Genomic DNA, 14,169 nt, shown 5'->3' on the forward strand with positions numbered 1-14,169 from the left:
CCTCACAGACGAGCTCAGCATACAGCTGGATCAAGGCGGGTCATGCTGCTGTTATTATAAGAGCTTACAGCAGCATTCAACACTGTTGATCATGATATTCTGACCCACCACCTTGCTGACATAGGAGTTCATGGAGCAGCCTTATGGTGACTGACCTCATTCCTCCAAGGTCAGGGACAGAGGGTGGCACTAGGAGAGAGGGTGTCATCCAGGTACCTCTTAGTTTGTGAGGTTCCTCAGTGGGCAATCCTCTCCCCAATGTTGTTTAACATCTCTTTGTGTTCTGTCACCCAACTGGTGTGACATTTTGGACTGGGATGTCACCAGTACGCTGATGACAATCAGCTTTATCTGTTGATGGATGGGTGGCCAGATACCACCTGACAAACTTGGCTGAGGGGTTGGAAGCTGTGGTGGGATGGTTGAAGCTGAGCCAGCTGAGACTGAAACCTTTCAAGATGGAGGTTCTGTGGCTGGGATGTGGAGACTCAGGTATGAGGTACCAGCTCCTAATTCTTGACAGTGTGTCTTTAAGACTGGCACCAACTGTCAGGAGTTTGTGTATGATCTTGGATCTCTCCTTAACAATGGAGGCCCAGGTAACAAATGTCGCCAGACCGGCATTTTTCCAACTCTGCCAGGTCAGGCAACTGGCCCCCTATCTGTGTCATACTGACCTAACCATGTAATTCACACAATTGTTACCTCCAGATAAGACTACTGTAACTTCTTCTACATAGGCCTACCCTTGAGGCTGACCCAGAAACTCCAACGGGTACAGAATGCAGCGGCCCAGGTTCTTCCAGGTACCTCACACACAGCACATATCCATCCCGTACCAGATCAGATTCAAGGTTCTGGGGTTGACCTTTAATGCCCTTAATTGTCTGGAACTCACGTATCTTTGGGAATGCCCCCAGAAGAGTGTTCCACTCAGTAGACCAGAATTTACTGATGGTCCCCAGCCTGAGGGATGTCTGCTTGTCCTTGACTAGAGCCAGGGCACTTTAAGGCATAGATGTTCTGTCAGGCATCTGACTGAGGACAGCAATGGTAACATCCATCTGGCACTCTCACTCCACTCCTCCCCACAAGGCAATGACGCCACTGAAATTCTTAGCATCATCGTTGTAGGTAACTACTGTATTTTATTGTTTTTAAGTTTTATTACGGATTGCATATTTCATTATGTTGTACACCGCCCTGATCCTTGACAAGGAAGTTAGTTTAAAATCTGTTTTAATAAATAATAGTTTTGGCTGTAGTCCACACAGACTGAGAAAACTAGTCAGGAGCTGTAACAGAAGCTTCTAGAAAGAAAATGGAGGAAGATGATAAGGTAAGAATAGGACTGTTTTCAAACTTGTAAACACTTTATTTCATTGAAAAAGTACTCTGCACATACCGGAGCTTTCTAACAATAGAGCACATTACAGTAATCTAACCTGCAGGGCAAGCCCTAAGGTTTGCTGTGCCAGAGGAGGGCCCACCCAAGTGCATAGCTCAAGCACCCCCCTGCCCTAATTCCCCATTGGCTGGCCAGCCTAGACATGCCCTGAGCTACTGACTGGCCAGGTGGATCACCTGTCAACAATGAAGGGGAAGAAAGTGGGGGAAATTGCACCTGAGCCCAGAAATGACACCAGGTAACTCTCTAGGAAACTTCAAAATCTCTGTGGTAAAGACAGTAGAGTCTAAAGTCACAAAGAAGACTTCAGTTAGTTCAGAACACAGCATCTCACCTTTTGATGAAAGGAAATAATTTTCCTTATATCATTCCTATTTTAGAAAAGTACCCTTAGATTGCATTCTGGATCTTCATGGAAAGTATTACCATATCCATATTAAGTTAAAGCCTCCATCTGGAATCAACCGAATAGCTAAACAATTGCACTTCCATCTTATCCAGATAAATGTTTGTTCACCATTGTATAGGCCACCACTGTTTCAAGCATTCATTTTGCAATTCTACAGAATCCTTAACATCAAATAAAATAAAGAGGCTGATACTGATAATACCACAACCTCATACTAACAACCACCCCAGTGGTTTCATGTAGATGTTGATTACCACAAGAGCACCACTACCCTCTAGCAAGGATTAGATCCACCACAACACAGGTCCTCTCAAATCCTGGCTAGGCAGTCCAATAGAATGCCATGTTCAATAGTATTAAAATTCTCTGAGAGGTATAAGAGAGCTAACAGCAATACACTTCTCCTGCTCACCTTCCTGCAAAGTTCCTCAAATAAGAATATGAAGGTGATATCAGTGCCAAAAACTAATGGGAAACCAGACTGAAAAGGATCCAGATAGCCCATTACATTCAATAATCCCTGGAGCTGAGAAGCCACCAAACACTTTTTATCACCTTGCCAAGAATGAAATATTCTTCCCTAATGATGTTAAGACCGAAAACACTATAGTATTTTTTTTCAGAAGGCCTTTTTCAATGCTATCAATCATTCCTCCCTCAATGATTCATGCATCACCTTTGCCATTGACTAGGTTAGTAGTACCTCCCCCGTCCCTCAGCAACCAGGGAGTACAAGGGTTGAAAATGCTGGTTGATAGTTTCACTTCTCCAAGAATTTTGTTTACATCCCCAGGTTATTCATACTAAAAAACAAACTTAAGACTTTGACAAACACCCAACATACTCATTACATCTAACATGAAGTTGGAAAGGATGTAAGTAATCTTATGTTTTAAAATGATTTTATCCTTAAGATAGCAAACAAATTTCAAAGATGAATGGACCTTTATCAATATCCATTTCTGTTCTTTAACATAAACAATTTTTCCTCAAGTGCATGATGGCTGCATTTTCTGTTGCTAGCTACTTGTTTAGCACTCTTAATAGTATCATCAAGGAACTTCTACAGCTAGTCAGTAGGAAGAAATAACTATATATATATTTTTAAGGCAGATAATTAGAAGACGAGATGACTAGTTAAGACAACATTATACCATTATCTGTGCTATTCTAAGCGATACCACCATAAGGTGAAGCCAGTTGATGGCATCATTATAATGCATAGTGGCTATACCGGATGTACTTTTTATTTTATTTTTTCTTCTAAATCCAACACTGTAATATGCCAAAGGACGGTCATCGTTCACAGAATATACCTCACTCATAGTAGATGCACAGAAGACAAATATTCTGTTGAACAAGAACAAATAATATATTAATATATTTTGTGTACACACACACAAGGTATAAGATTATAATAACACTTCAGTGGTATATATAGACCATGGGTGTGTTAGCATTTCCTAGGCTCAGAGTCGCAACTCCAAGAAGCAAGAGCTTCAGCTGGCTATAGGAATGCTGGAAAGTGAAAATAAGCTCCACTCCACTGAAACACAATGCAGCCCAGACAAAGTCCCAAAGAAAATGTGCAATAGATAGTATCTGGGTGCAGAGACCTTAATGGAAAATCCATTCAGCATTTTTCTTGCAGCTCTGCAAACCCAGAAGAGCTTACTGCTGCAGCCAGCAAAGACAAGGCAGAAGGAGTTGGGAACTTCCTCAGCTTGGGAGCTTCAAAGGGTGAGGACAGGAGGAGGAGGCAGGAGAAAAGATTCATAAGCTTGATTAAGAGCCACTGACATTTGAAAATAGACATTTAATAAACTATCAATGTTAATCTCACTGAAATGTTTTTTTCTGCTACGCTATCAGCAACCCATTCGCCATCATTGAACTAACTTCTTGGTCTCAAATATCTCCTAGTATCCTTTAGCACTCTTCTCTTATCTATAAATACATCACAAAACTCATGAACACAGCTCACCAGTCGAGTAAGAGCCCACCACCATATCTTCAGTCACTCTGCTCTGGAAGCAGCAGAACAAGTGAATGAATCTATGGTTAGGCTTCATTTTCCATAATGAGTCTCCATGTCCTACCTTTGTCACCCACTCTTTCCCCATAGAAAATAATATCAGATTATGTCAAACTATCATGTTCCTCTGTAGTAAAAATGTATTTAAACACACCAACAACCACCAAATTGAAAGGTTCATGTAAGTCTATATATAGTTACGGGGAATATAATGCCAGGACAGGTGTTATTTTCTATTCAAAAAAGGCAAGGGGAAGGCAATCAAGGGTACTAGCAAAGCTAAGATTTACTCTTTCTCAGTACAGATTCAAATCAAGTCTGACCAAGTAAGAGGGACATGTGATTGTTTTCCAAGTTCATAAGTCTCACATTCACATTTTGAAATGCATATATTTGCCTTTCCAATCCACATACCCAAAACAATGCGCAAGCAATAAAATAAAATAAGAAACAATCAACATCAAAAACAATAAACACCATAATATTACAATAAAATAAATAAATGGAACTCTTCACGAGTTTGCCTATCACCCTCGTGCAGAAGACATATCAGTGACTATTCAGCTAGGTATGATTTTAAAAATAATTTAACTATATTTATATTCAAAAACACATTTAAATGTTTGCTCTGCAGCATTATTTAAGCACCACAATTGCTATTTTAAAATAGCACAAATACTAATTTAGAACATTCTTTATCAATTGTCCATCTCACAAGAGAAGTGGTAGTCACATGGAATGATTTTTTTTACAAGTACATAGAGCACACAGAAATAACTTCCATGGTAGCTAGTAAACCACTGGAGAATTATTATAGAAGTCAAAATAACTAATATAGAGCCTTATTTTCAAGAACTGAGTGTTTATTCTGAAAAAAATGCCTAAATTGGAAGAAGGCTTCAAACTTTGCAGAGCAGAGTGGCAGGATACAGGCCAGTTTTGTCATTTATACAAAGAACTAACTTCAAAAGTACTTCAAAACCTCTTGATGCCAGCCAGCTATATCTGATTCTCCTTTATTTAATAAAAAATACATGTTGCTAACTGATATTTGATATCCTAAATTTAAGTAAGCATGAACCCAGCCCTGTTACAACATTATTTGTATTCTACATTCATTCTCTTCCCATACTGTATTAGTTGCTCAGGATGCCACTTCAGTCTGAAGAGGCACAGTAAGAACTGTTGCATCACAACACCTGAGAGGATAAACCTTTTAGTCATCTAGAAATTCTTATTTCTTTGTGTAAGTAAAGAAAACAGAGAACCTCTTTTAACCACCTCAAAAGACTATGCTGGGAAACATGGAACCTGCACAGACAAAGCCATGTGGAAAAGTACCAGATTTAGGTGAGACTAAGTGAAAAGACTGACAGGATTCAGCCCATGAGATTGAAAAGTAAACACATATGTGAATTTATAAAACATCACAGTATACTTAGAAAAATAACTTATCACTTGAAATTTTAGAGATGACCCTCAAGAAATGACAAGAAACCCAAAAATCATAGGGCTTAATGATAAAATTATAGTTAAATGTCTCAAATACAAAAGATGCCCAAATAAATGAAAAAAAAAATTTCACTAAAATACTTCTGAGAATGGGCTTTAAAAACAGTTCACTGAATTCAATAATATTAAACTGTGGAGTATTCTTTTGCTTAGGGACAGAGTACACATGAACTACCCATATATCACAACCAAAGGTGAAACCATATATCACTGTATGCATGGGGGGTTCTGGATCACAACCTGAATTTCAGATCCACCAGACAATTTCTGCAGATGGAAAGATTTCCATTCATGGAATGTGACTTTCCCACCTCCCCTCTCCTGCACCAAAAAGCCCCACAAAGCCATTAAAGTGAGCATTTGGGGCTGTAGTAGGAAGGGGAAGGTGCAAAAGTCACACTCTGTGAACAGAAATCCTTCTATCTGCAGCAATGCTTTGATTGATCGATGACAAGCTTTCAACTTCACAAATTTATCTGAAGAACACAATCAAGTTATAAACCCAATGATTATTATGTGGCCATGATTTATATTCCAAGTAAATAAAACCTACACAATTGTATTGCTTTATACACATTTAAATACAGTCTGAGTGTTTGCAAAGTCTACATTTAAAAAATCCTGGCTCAAGGCCCTAAAGCCTAACTAGCATATCCATATGTACTGCAAGACCTTGCTAGAATACCACACATTTTCAAAGAACAATATAGTTGCATTTGGAATACACAAAGAAAGATTTCCAGAAGTACTATACACACACACACAATTTTAAAAATCAGTAATATGTTATTTCCAATCACAATATGACTAACTATGCAAGGCACAGGATGAAGTAAACCCACAGATAATATATATGTCAATAGAGAAATCTGAAAGGACTGCATTTTTGTCTCTTTTCTTTTTAGTTATTTTATTGCTAGCACTGAAGTAACAGATATGTTTCAGAAGAGTTAAAAGCTTGAAATACTCAATATGAAGAGTGTAATCTCAATAGTAATTTTAATCCTACAAGTATAAGAGCTTTTTAATGGTCTTAAAGGAACACTAAAATGTCCTTTTATTTCTAAAACTCTTTTTAAAAGTTGTGATTTACAACTCATTAATGCCTGTTTAAATGTCTGCATCTTCTAGCTTTGCCATTTCTGCCACAATCATAACAGTTTTAAAAGAACTTATTCTCAAGGTTCTCCTCAAAGGAAAATCATCCAGGCATGACACCAAGAACCAAAGGCATTATCTGTCACAGTCTTTCAACTTGTCAGATATTTTAAAGGCATGAAACAATGATGATGCAGGTAAATGTAATGTGTACACAAACATCTTGGGTACACACATGATTGATCTGAAAATTCAAGTTCTTCATGCATATCAGTCAGATTAATTCTGAAGAAGTTCAACACATTAATTTTATGACAGGAGGTCTTACACTGAGCAGGAAGTATTCCTACAACCATATCATAAGCCAGGTTCTTACTATTCACATTTCCTTCTGCCAATTGATGCTTGATAAACAATATTTAGTTATGCAACATGATAACTTGGAAATAACTCCCACAGAATTCTTGGGAATTTACTCCCAAAAAACCATGCATATGATTCAGTTTGTGAGATATTTTTATAAGGTTGTTATGTATTATTGAAACATACTCTCCAGTATGTTTAGTGGTACAGCAATATTTAGTCTACAGAGAGCAGCTTACTTACGTCTGGGGCTCCTTTTCATTTTGCTGTTTTTGTTGTGGCTGAAGAACGTTATTTACCAGCTCAGTGATTCCACTAAAGGGAAACCACCTGTTTAAATAAGCAAATAATGTGACTGAATAACCAAATAAAATCATACTAGTATAAATGCTTTATTACCCAATAAAAATAGTAATGTAAAGGAAGAAAAGCTACAGCCAATGGGGATGTTCACTGCAATTAAATCAGCCACTATAAGGATGTAAGGGAAATAAAATTTTGCACTTAAGTGGTCCACAAGCAGGTAGCAAGAAACTACATCCAACTGAAATGTGGATGAAGTAAGAAGCTGCAGACAGCTCTTACAAGCCAATCAGGAAGCAGATGACTAACTGCAGCCTAGCAGATATTAGTGAAATCTAATACCATTAAAGGTGCAGAAAGCAGAATATGGCAAAGGTAGAGAAGTCAAGCCCACTGCACTTTCAAGATATTTTACTTACTGTGTCGCTTGTGGTTTTTGTTCTTCTTTGACCCTAAAAAGATAAGTTTGTGTAACTGAGTGCAGTGTACTGGAACACAATTTCTACTTGCAGTCCTCTCTCTCTTGACTAGCTACAGAAATACACTCACTGTCATTTTTTTTGTTTGTTACTACAACTTCCAATGTAGACCATTTTCCTATTAGGCTAAAAAGATTATGCAATATCCCACACATCTGTAATTCTTTATTTTCTGATTAGCACCCATTCTTTCAACAGAAGCACATTTAGCTTTGTAAGGCTATTATAGACATACCTGTCAGAAGTTAGCTTTGTGAGGCTATTATAGACATAACTGTCAGAAGTGTTCAATAACAAAACTGAGAACAAGAACTTACAAAATTGAGAACAAGAACTTACAAATATTTCATACGCCACAAGATAACGAAGTATAGTTTGCTCAGTGTTTAATTCATTCCTTATTTGATCAGAAAATTCTACATATTAATAAACTTGCACATACATTTGACACTTTTCGCATCATGTATTCTAAAAGGCTTGTAAAAATTATGTTTTGTGGTTTCACACAGATACATATATACATTAATGGGTCTTAATGGATCATGCGCTAAACATGAGTCAACAGTGTGATGTGGTGGCTAAAAAGGCAAATGCAATTTGGGGCTGTATCAAAAGGTGTAGTGTCAGATCACATGGAGAGATGGTATCGCTTTACTCTGCTCTGGTAAGACCACACCTGGAGTATTGTGTTCAGTTTTGGGCACCACATTTTACGAAGGATATAGACAAGCTGGAACAGGTCCACAGGAGGGCAACAAAGATGGTGAGGGGTCTGGAGACCAAGTCCTATGAAGAAAGGTTGAAGGAGCTGGGGATGTTTAGCCTAAAGAGGAGGCGGCTGAGAGGTGAGATGATCACCATCTTCAAGTACTTGAAGGGCTGTCATATAGAGGATGGTGTGGAATTGTTTTCTGTGGCCCCAGAAGGTAGGACCAGAACCAATGGGTTGAAATTAAATCAAAAGTATTTCTGGCTCAACATCAGGAAGAACTTCCTAACCATTAGAGCGATTCCTCGGTGGAACAGGTTTTCTCAAGAGGTGATGGCTCTCCTTCCTTGAAGGTTTTTAAACAGAGGCTAGATGGCCATCTGACAGCAATGAAGATCCTGTGAATTTAAGGGGAGGTATTTGTGAGTTTCCTGCATTGTGCAGGGGGTTGGACTAGATGACCCTGGAGGTCCCTTCCAACTCTATGATTCTATATCACTCAGTGCCTGGCATGTAAGATGATCCAGCAGAGCTCAGCCTACTGATTCCTACTGGATTCCAAAATGTTATGGGGGGGGGGGGGGTTAGGAATTCAAATATGTGTTCTGTTGAGGCCACAGTAGAAACATGAAACATGAAGCCAGGGCCGGCTCACCCACTAGGCAAACTAGGTAGTTGCCTAGGGCATCGGCAGGGCGTGGGCACTGAATTTGGCCTTCCCCCTTCTCCTCTAGGCAAATTCCTAGTTTGCCCACTCCCTGGCCTCCTCCTCCCTCCCTTCCCCACCTCAGGTCTATTTCAATGCCTGGAACGGCAGTCAAGTGCCGTGCTCCCGGGCTATCTAAAGGCCCCCTCCACCGATCACCTGATCAGTGGGTAAAACCACACTGCACATTCACATTCAGCGCCAGGACAGGCCAGCAGCAGGAAGAAGGACCAGTGTCCTGAAAGGGTGGCCGCTGCTGACTCCTCCCCACTTCCTTCCCATCCAGAGAGGGGAGATGCAGGGGGCACAGTGCCATGGCGGTGCGGGGGGAAGCACAGGTGTGCACTGTGGAGAGGGTGGTGGGCCGCAAGTCTGCCTAGAGCACCATGCACCCTTGGGCCGGTGCTGCATGACAGTTTGGTGTAGTGGTTAAGTGTGCAGACTCTTATCTGGGAGAACCGGGTTTGATTCCCCACTCCTCCACTTGCACCTGCTAGCATGGCCTTGGGTCAGCCATAGCTCTGGCAGAGGTTGTCCTTGAAAGGGCAGCTGCTGTGAGAGCCCTCTCCAGCCCCACCCACCTTACAGGGTGTCTGTTGTGGGGGAGGAAGGTAAAGGAGATTGTGAGCCGCTCTGAGACTCTTCGGAGTGGAGGGCGGGATATAAATCCAACATCTTCATCTTCTTCTTCTTCTTGAAGCAATCAACAAGGTGGCCCCTTGCTCACCTCTCCCATCCTTGGGTTGTAATCCAGCCCTCTGGTTTACCATAGAGTTGGGTAATCTTTAAAAGGTTGGGATATGTCCAAAATGGCACTGGTGGAGAAATCATACTGAATCTGACAGATCATGCTATAGAACTCTTTGTAAGACCTACTATTACAGCATCAGCTAGTCCATGTTCATCCCAACTATTTAAGGTCACTCAGCATTTCCTGATGACTAAATCGGAACCTTTAATGGACCAGGTATAGTCCAATAGCTGTAATTTTTTTGCTGATAAAATATCAAGAATATGCTTTGATCTGGATATCAGTTGTAACATAGGTACACCAGAAGAAAGGTCTAATACACTGCCTGGGCTATTTATGGATCACGTTAATCCAGTTTCCATAATAGATGTGAACAATATCCTGGGATCTGTACCATGGATCCTTGCCCATCCTGTCTGCTAATATTATGTAAGAACTGCATCAACAAACCTTTAATTTCTATTACAAATCAGTCACTAATTCAAGGCCCCTTCTCTTGACCACTCAAAGAGACAGTTATCTGTCTGCTAATTAGAAAAACATCCCCACAGAATAATGAAGTGGTCAATTATTGCCCATTCTCTAATTTACTTTTTCCAATCAAGGTGACAGACAGCAGTAGCAGACCAAAGTCTTTTTGGATAACTCACCTGCTGTAGACCCTTTTAAATCTGGCTTCAGGCCAGGCTATGGGGCAGAGACAGTTCTGCTAGTATTGGGTGGCGGACTCCAAAGGCCAAGCTTCTATTCCTCTTAGAGGATTTATCTGCAGCCTTTGATACAATAGACCGCCGTTTCCCATTAGCAGGGCCACGACCCAGCACCAGGCCATGCTGGCCTCACTGCCGGATCGCGAGGCCTCCGGCTGATGTCCCCCTGGCCGGCAGAGGTCAGGAGATGCAGCTGTGCCTGTGTGGGGACCTCCCGACCTCTCCCAGGCCAGCGGAGGTCAGGGGACTCAGCCGCGCCTGCGCAGGAACCTCCCGACCTTTCCCAGGCCGGCGGAGGTCAGGGGACGCAGCTGTGCCTGTGTGGGGACCTCCCCCAGTTGTGGCATCCTCCAACTCCCAGGCCAGGTGCATGGAGTCCTCCCGGTGATGCTAGGGTGCCCTGAGCCAGGCAGCCGCCTGCGGCACACACCTTCCGGAGCACTTGGCTGCTCAGCGCAGGCTCCATTCCACACCTCTGGAGAAAGCGCGGATCTCCAGGGAAGCGCCCTGCCCACAGGGCACACAACCTCCGCCGCACAGCTGTCCTGCTTCCCTCCGGCTCTGAAGGGCTCCCTTAACTGACTGCTGCACTTGCTTCATAACTAGGGAGAAATTAAATTAAAAGCAGCCCGACGGCTCGTCTTTGGAGCCACACCCCATCCGGACTGCCACAGGGTTTCCTCCTGGAGCCGCCAAGACCAGCCTATGTGGCCTCTGCACTTTACCTGCCGGCGTGTGGGAAGGGGAGCCCGAGAGAAAAGCAAAGTCCCTCCTTCCTCTTGAGTTTTCTTGTCATTCGGCCCAAAGCAAAATGTTCTGGCCAAGCCATTTTCCTCCTCCTCCATCAGTTGGCAGCATCGGCCAACGGCGGTCAGGGGATGCACCCGCATTCACACGGGGCGCTCCCTACTTCCTGCTGGCGGCAGGGCTCAGTGGGCCGAACTGTGGGGCAAGAGTCAGCAGTTTTAAAGGTAAGTTGCTCCCATCCCATTTGTTTTTTTCTTTTCTTTCCCTTTCCGTTCTTTTCTCATACTTCCTTTTGTCTCTCTTTCACTCCCTCCCGCTTTTCCTTCCTTCCTTCCTTCCTTCCTTCCTTCCTTCCTTCCTTCCTATTTCTTTTCTCTTTCTTTTTTGTCTATTTCCAGCTCTCTTCCCCACCCACCCACTCTCCCTTTCATTCATTCTTTCTTTTATTCTTTCTTTCTGTCAGTCAGTTTTTCTTTCTCCTTATTTGCTTTATTCCCCTCATCTTTTTCCCTGTCTGTCTGTTTGCCTTCCTTCCTTCCTTGCCATTGCTAATCTGAGTAGACAGAGGGGGGGGGGGACTTGAAAGCCTGCCATTTCATGTTTTCCCAGGCTGAGAGTATTTTATATTTTTAGTTTTCTGCTGTGTGATCCTTGTGCTTTTTCTTGATGTTTTAGTTTTAAAACTGCATTGCAAAATTCCACTATTCTCCTACCTATCCTAAAGATATTGCAAGTGTTTTAAGCATGTTTGTACATCATTTCCTGTCTCCCAGCTCCATCCCCAAAGTCTCCTGGCTCCGCCCCCAAATTTTAGTGGGCCACAAAGAAGTGTAAAAACAATCGGGCTACAGAGAGGGAAAGTTTGGGGAGCCCTGCAATAGACTATGTCATCTGTTTGAGGAGACTGAAGGTAGATGTATCTTATTAGTATTTTTTTTGTATTTATTCAGATGTATCAGATTAGAGAATGTGATTCCACTACTAGAATAGCTGCACCCAAATAAAAGCCATGGTCTCTTTAAATACCTCCTGAACTCCAATGGACCTGAATCAGGAAAAAAAGATTTTTTGTACACTCTGAGCACTGAACTAGTTCACATCCTTCTTCATGGATCAGGGTTAAAGAGTTTCTCTTGGAAACCAGTTGACATCAGTGTGGGACCTATCTTGTGGGGTTCCACAGGGTGTGATTATATGCCTCATGCTTTTCAATTTCTCCTTACAACTATCATGCATAGTTTTGGGCCTGGCTGTCCTCAATATGATGATCATACTCAGCTCTAGGGCTTTTTTGGTAGAATATCTGCATAGTTTTGGGCTTGGCTGTCCTCAATATGATGATCATACTCAGCTCTAGGACTTTTTTGGCAGAATGTTTGCATATTAGGCCACACCCACTAATGCCAAGCCAGCCGAAACTGATTTCCTGTGCCTTCCTGCTAAAAAAAAGCCCTGCTCAGCATTATATGTTCTTATCCAAATCTCCTGGATATGGGGTAGACATCCTGAATCGCTGCCTGGTTACTGTGGTTAACTGGTTAAAAGTCAATAAATTGATAAAAACCATGAAAAGGCAGAAGTAATACTGGTTGAGAAGGTGGAGATCTTGAAGGGCACAGTGCTCCCCAATTTTGATAGAGTTCAACTGACCCTTGCCAACTCAATTAAAAACCTTGGGGTTGTACTGGATACAGCTTTCTTATCAAAAAAGCAAGTGAATGCAGCTGCAAAAAAGGCTTTCTACAAACTCAGTCTAGCCCATAAGATGGCTCCTTACCTTGATACAGCTGACCTGGCCACCTGGATCCATGTTAGAGTCACATTGAGACTATTTATCTGCGCTGTACTTCGATCTCCCTTCAAATTCAATTCAATTAAAAAACTACAACTGGTACAGAATACCTAGCTCAGCAAACATTGGGAGCTAGGTAGATTTCTCCCAGACACTCCATTGGCTGTCTATTTGTTACCAGGCTCAGTTTCAGGTATTGGCTATTGCATACAAAGCCCTTCATAGCCTTAGGCCCCTCTTATTGACAGGATCGCCTTTTTTCTATGCTCTGCTACAACTTTGCTCATGTCAGCAGGGGTTTCTGCAGGTGCCAACATGTGAATGGGCAAAATCAACATCTGCCCATACGGCTGCTTTCTTCACTATGGCTCCCAACTTATGGAATGGCCTGCCCAAGAAAGTCAGGAAAGCTCCCACTCTCCTGGTTTTTCTCAAACTATGCAAAACTGGATTATTCAAGAGGGCTTTTCTGTGCAGGTAACAGGGTTCACAAGTTTACTTGAATTTTAAAAAGACTGCAGACTATACTGCTATGCATAGTTTATTATAAGCAGGCTCCTATTATGTAATTTTGTACCACATAATGTTAATACTTGGGCTATGCTTCAGTTCTTTCTGGTGGTTCCAGACTTTAAAATCCTAACATATTAGTCACTAACTATCCCATTTTGCTGATTGTACTGATTTACCACAAGTAATCTGCCTTGAGTCCCTGAAGGCCCATAGCCACGAGGGGGTTGAATTGGAGGCCCCTGGTGGCTTGAGGGCTGCAGGGGTCCTTCCCCGGCTCCCCAGCCTCCTCCTCCCTCCTCCACCATTTCAATGCCCGGGAAGGGGAGGTGGAGTGGCTGCGGCTTCCTGGGCTATTTAAAACCCCCCGCCAATCAGCTGATTGGAGGATAAACTGGCTCTGGAGGAGGAGGAGGAGAAGATGATGATATTGGATTTATATCCCGCCCTATACTCTGAATCTCAGTATCTCAGAACAGTCACAATCTTGTTTACCTCCCCCCCCCCACAACAGACACCCTGTGAGGTAGGTGAGGTTGAGAGAAGTCTTGCAGCAGCTGCCCTTTCAAGGACAACTCCTACAAGAGCTATGGCTGACCCAAGGCCATTCCAGCAGATGCAGATGAAGGAGTGGAGA

The 14,169-nt window shown here is 42.2% G+C and overlaps 1 protein-coding gene across 45 annotated transcripts in view; it reads right to left on the reverse strand.

Annotated features, from left to right (window-relative positions):
• Positions 1 to 14,169, reverse strand: part of RIMS2 (regulating synaptic membrane exocytosis 2) — a 679,145-nt gene that overhangs the window by 586,121 nt on the left and 78,855 nt on the right. For 40 of the 45 annotated variants that reach the window (XM_060243358.1, XM_060243355.1, XM_060243365.1 and 37 more), the window contains exons 2-3: positions 7,548 to 7,580; positions 7,069 to 7,155 (exon numbers count right to left, since the gene is read on the reverse strand). The exons of the other annotated variants lie outside the window; for them this stretch is intronic. In XM_060243358.1, the coding sequence (XP_060099341.1) occupies positions 7,069 to 7,155; positions 7,548 to 7,580 (120 nt within the window). The remainder of the gene's footprint in view (positions 1 to 7,068; positions 7,156 to 7,547; positions 7,581 to 14,169) is intronic. 45 annotated transcript variants of the gene reach the window in all.

Source organism: Heteronotia binoei, chromosome 7, assembly GCF_032191835.1.
Source record: "Heteronotia binoei isolate CCM8104 ecotype False Entrance Well chromosome 7, APGP_CSIRO_Hbin_v1, whole genome shotgun sequence".
NCBI classification, from domain to species: domain Eukaryota; kingdom Metazoa; phylum Chordata; class Lepidosauria; order Squamata; family Gekkonidae; genus Heteronotia; species Heteronotia binoei.